This window comes from Etheostoma cragini, unplaced genomic scaffold (assembly GCF_013103735.1).
Source record: "Etheostoma cragini isolate CJK2018 unplaced genomic scaffold, CSU_Ecrag_1.0 ScbMSFa_2220, whole genome shotgun sequence".
Classification (NCBI taxonomy): Eukaryota; Metazoa; Chordata; class Actinopteri; order Perciformes; family Percidae; genus Etheostoma; species Etheostoma cragini.
The window spans coordinates 17558-23006 of record NW_023266359.1 but is presented as its reverse complement, the minus strand read 5'-3'; the positions used below and the strand labels follow the sequence as shown (position 1 = coordinate 23006).

General features: G+C 46.4%; 1 protein-coding gene across 1 annotated transcript in view; it reads right to left on the bottom strand.

The window, feature by feature from the left end:
- The window catches only part of LOC117940335 (diacylglycerol kinase delta-like), a 21238-nt gene that overhangs the window by 998 nt on the left and 14791 nt on the right, over nt 1-5449 (bottom strand). The window contains exons 11-17 of the mRNA XM_034865658.1: nt 4332-4428; nt 3943-4050; nt 3740-3853; nt 3484-3618; nt 2020-2180; nt 1155-1266; nt 405-592 (exon numbers count right to left, since the gene is read on the bottom strand). Coding sequence (XP_034721549.1) covers nt 405-592; nt 1155-1266; nt 2020-2180; nt 3484-3618; nt 3740-3853; nt 3943-4050; nt 4332-4428 — 915 coding nt within the window. The remainder of the gene's footprint in view (nt 1-404; nt 593-1154; nt 1267-2019; nt 2181-3483; nt 3619-3739; nt 3854-3942; nt 4051-4331; nt 4429-5449) is intronic.

Below are 5449 nucleotides of genomic sequence, written 5' to 3'. Positions count from 1 at the left end.
CACACACACACACACACACACACACACACAGACCATTATATTTTAACGTTTAGAAACATTTTTTACAACAGAAATGTCTCAAACATTTATCAGAGACATGCACAGAGACAGACAGACAGAGAGACAGACCGGGAGACAGACAGACAGACAGGCAGACAGACAGAGAGACAGACCGGGAGACAGACAGGCAGACAGACAGAGAGACAGACAGACAGAGAGACAGACCGGGAGACAGACAGACAGACAGACAGGCAGACAGACAGAGAGACAGACAGACAGGCAGGCAGACAGACAGACAGACAGACAGGCAGACAGACAGAGAGACAGACAGACAGAGAGACAGACCGGGAGACAGACAGACAGACAGACAGACAGACAGACAGACAGAGAGACAGACAGGCAGACAGACAGACAGACAGGCAGACAGACAGAGAGACAGAGAGACAGGCAGACAGACAGACAGGCAGACAGACAGAGAGACAGAGAGACAGGCAGTTACCAGGGACATCTTCCCAGCCAGCAGCAGCTCCGTCTCGCTGAGTAAAGCTTTGACGTTACTGACCATCTGAAGGACCAGACTGCAGCTCAGGGCCTGGACACAGAGACAGGGAGGGACAACAGGACAGAGAGAGACAGAGACAGGGAGGGACAACAGGACAGAGAAAGACAGAGACAGGGAGGGACAACAGGACAGAGAGAGACAGGGAGGGACAACAGGACAGAGAGAAACAGAGACAGGGAGGGACAACAGGACAGAGAGAGACAGAGACAGGGAGGGACAACAGGACAGAGAGAAACAGAGACAAGGAGGGACAACAGGACAGAGAGAGACAGAGACAGGGAGGGACAACAGGACAGAGAGAGACAGAGACAGGGAGGGACAACAGGACAGAGAGAGACAGAGACAGGGAGGGACAACAGGACAGAGAGAAACAGACACAAGGAGGGACAACAGGACAGAGAGAGACAGACAGACAGACAGAGAGATAGAGCGACAGATGTTCAGTATTTGATTTGATAGAGTCCAGAACAGAACAGGGTCCAGAACAGAGTCTAGAACAGAGTCTAGGTCAGGACAGAGTCCAGGACAGAGTCCAGGACAGAGTCCAGGACAGGGTCCAGGACAGGACAGAGTCTAAAGACGGCGTTTATACCCCCGAGGTGTTGGACTTGGCGTAGACCACGTCCATGGCCTTGGAGCTGGCGTTGACGGCGTGAGCCAGTTCCTGTTCCAGACTGGGATGAGACTGGGCCACCTCTCGGATACTGGGACACAACAAAACCACATCAAGAATCTCCATAGTAACAACACCAACTAGAAACTCAGCAGTAGTGTTATCAGTGAGCCTGTACTTGGTGCACATGCAAATATAAAAAAAAACTTCATATAAATAATAAGTGTCTTAATTCTTCAGAGATATAACTTTAAAACCTATTTAAGACCTTGGGACGTACGTGTTTCTGTGTGTGTGTGTGTGTGTATGTGTGTGTGTGTGTGTGTGTGTGTGTGTGTGTGTGTGTGTGTGTGAGAGAGAGGGAGACAGATAGATGTCGACAGACAGACATACAGAGTATGGTTGCCTGGTTACTAAGGACCAATAGGAAGCCTTGCATCTCTGTGATGTCATCTCTTTGATCTGTACCTGGAACCTGCTGTCACCAGCTATTCAGACACTGAACAAGCTCTCAAACTATTGGTCATAACATCAAAAGGATACTAGCTATCAATAAAATAACCTCCTCATGGGCACCAGAAGGCCTTTGTGAACGTATTGATATAATATTTATGTGGATAAAGTTATAAATGTGGGCGTGTCAGCGATGTAAAAAAGGTCTTCGCTCTGCGTCCTGCTCAGACATGTGGACGATGTTTAACATGGCGGTGGATGGAGGAAGATCGGGAACTCTCGTCATTTGAGAGGTCGAAGAGTGAAAAATATAATTCATATGATACAGCACAGTCCCAAAGACCGTGCTGTAATAATATAAATATTATTTAATACTATTAATACTAATAACCTGTGTATGAGGGCTCCGGCCGCCTGTCCCAGCTCGCTGACGAGGGACGTCTCGTCCTCGGAGACGATCTCCGGCTGAGTGGACGGGACAGGCTGGGGGGGGGGCCGCACAAACTCACACTTCTGCTTGTCCTCCCAGGACTTCAGGGTGCTCTCGAACGCCTCGTGGACACAAAGACAGACGCTCAGAATCACATATGTTTATATTATATAATAATAAGTATACATGTAAGAGATCATAAGAAACAACAGAGAGGCGTTCAGGGTCTGTTGTAACTACAGGAATCATCAGTTATATAATAATAATAATAATTATACATGTAAGAGATCATAAGAAACAACAGAGAGGCGTTCAGGGTCTGTTGTAACTACAGGAATCATCAGTTATATAATAATAATAATTATACATGTAAGAGATCATAAGAAACAACAGAGACACGTTCAGGGTCTGTTGTAACTACAGGAATCATCAGTTATATAATAATAATAATTATACATGTACGAGAACATAAGAAACAACAGAGAGGCGTTCAGGGTCTGTTGTAACTACAGGAATCATCAGTTATATAATAATAATAATTATACATGTACGAGAACATAAGAAACAACAGAGAGGCGTTCAGGGTCTGTTGTAACTACAGGAATCATCAGTTATATAATAATAATAATTGTACATGTACGAGAACATAAGAAACAACAGAGACACGTTCAGGGTCTGTTGTAACTACAGGAATCATCAGTTATATAATAATAATAATTATACATGTACGAGAACATAAGAAACAACAGAGAGGCGTTCAGGGTCTGTTGTAACTACAGGAATCATCAGTTATATAATAATAATAATTATACATGTACGAGAACATAAGAAACAACAGAGAGGCGTTCAGGGTCTGTTGCAACTACAGGAATCATCAGTTATATAATAATAATAATTATACATGTACGAGAACATAAGAAACAACAGAGACGTGTTCAGGGTCTGTTGTAACTACAGGAATCATCAGTTATATAATAATAATAATTATACATGTACGAGAACATAAGAAAAAACAGAGACACGTTCAGGGTCTGCTGTAACTACAGGAATCATCAGTTATATAATAATAATAATTATACATGTACGAGAACATAAGAAACAACAGAGAGGCGTTCAGGGTCTGTTGTAACTACAGGAATCATCAGTTATATAATAATAATACTTATACATGTAAACTCTGTCTCTATTAGTACTCTGTCTCTGTAGTATTCTGTCTCTGTTAGTACTCTAGCTCTGTTAGAACTCTGTCTCTATTAGTACTTTCTCTGTTAGTACTGTCTCTGTTAGTACTCTGTCTCTGTAGTACTCTGTCTCTGTAGTACTCTGTCTCTGTTAATACCCTGTCTCTATAGTATTCTGTCTCTGTTAGTACTCTGTCTCTGTTAGTACTCTGTCTCTGTAGTACTCTGTCTCTGTAGTACTCACCCTGTCCCTGGTCAGGGTCTGGGTCCGGTTCTTGTGGAGGATCTTGATGTACCCTGGAGGCTGCAGCCAGGCCTCCCCGTCCACCTGGACCGGGACCCCTTCATCACCCAGGATGGTGATCTTCACCGTCCGACACTGGGACACGGGGACGCACAGAGACAGAGAGACAGTCAGACAGAAAGACACAGTCAGACAGAGAGACAGACAGAGGGACAGACAGAAAGAGAGAGAGAGACAGAGGGACAGACAGGTGTACCTGAGCGATGCGGTGGTGCTGCAGGTTGATGACCCGGGACACGGCCATCTGCATGCTGCCGAACACCGCCACCACCTCCAGGACCTTATCATCGAAGGACGGGGCGGTGAAGGTCTGGCACACAGACAGGCACACAGACAGGTTAGACAGGCAGTGAGACAGACAGGCAGAGAGACAGACAGACGGACAGGTCCAGTCCTCACATCGTCCTCTTTGGTTCCTCCCCAGAAGTTGGTCCCTCCTGCGTAACTCGGGATGTTCAACACGGCGATGCCTTGCAGACTGGGGAGAGGGATCAGACGCCCATCACACTGAAACACACACACACACACACACACACACAGAGACACACACACACACACACACACACACACACACACAGAGACGCACACACACACAATCGTTAACACTAATTCCTCTACTATTCTACTATGGGACAATGTCTCGTGGTTATGACACAATCATTAGACATATGGAGCTTTCCCGGGGCCCCCGTCTGGAGCCAGGCCCAGATGGAGGGCCCGGGGCCCCCGTCTGGAGCCAGGAGGACACAGTGGGTGATGCACCCCCCCCCCCCATTAACGGGTCTCACCTCCAGCAGGACCTTCTGCTCCAGCTTCTTGTAGGTTCTGTGCAGCAGCTCTTTGGTTCCCAGGACTCCATACCACATAAGGTTCTTAGTCCGACTCCTGGACACACACACACACACACACACACACACACACACACAGATTTCCCCCCGTGTGAACACCAGGGACCTTACTGTGCGCAACCCAGCTGACCCAATTAGGCCACATTTAAATAAACGTTTCCACCTGCAGCATCACACGCGGATCAACCAACGAAATGGCTCCAAAACAACCGGCCCCTAATTGTAAAGAGTATACATAATGTTATGTATACATAACAATTAAACACAAACACACGTATTTAAATATTCAATTTGATTTCAATTAAATTTTATTTATAGTATCAATTCATAACAAGAGTTATCTCGAGACACTTTAGAGATAGAGCAGGTCTAGACCACACTCCAGAATTTACAAGGACCCAACAGTTCTAGTAGTTTCCTCCAGAGCAAGCAACAGTGCAACTGTGGCAAGGAAAAACGTCCGTTTTTGGCAGAAACCTCGGACAAACCCAGACCCAGACCCAGACCCAGACCCAGACCCAGGACCAGGCCCTTGGAAGGCGGTGTCTGACGGGCCGTTTTGGTGTTAGAATGAAGAGTGGCAATAACAAAAAGTAGTAAAAATAGTAGTTTGTAGCAGTTCTTTGTATTAGTTCATGGCATAGCAGGGCACTGTGCGGCATTACAAGGCACAGCAGGACGTAGCAGGACGTAGCAGGACGTAGCAGGACGTAGCAGGACGCAGCAGGACGCAGCAGGACGCAGCAGGACGTAGCAGGACGTAGCAGAGCATAGCAGGGCGTAGCAGGGCGCAGCCGGACATAGCAGGACATAGGCCAGGGTGATGCTGTAATCCAGGGTGATGCTGTAATCCAGGGTGGTGCAGGAGGTCAGGGTGGTGCTGGAGGCCAGGGTGGTGCCATCCAGAGTAACTATATCTTTGGATAATATGTCACGGAGGTGCTTGGGCCCCAGTGCAATAACTTCAGTTTTATCTGAGATTAACATTAGAAAATTACAGGTCATCCAGGTTTTAATATCCTGAAGGCACATCTGAAGTTTAGCTAACTGATTAGTTT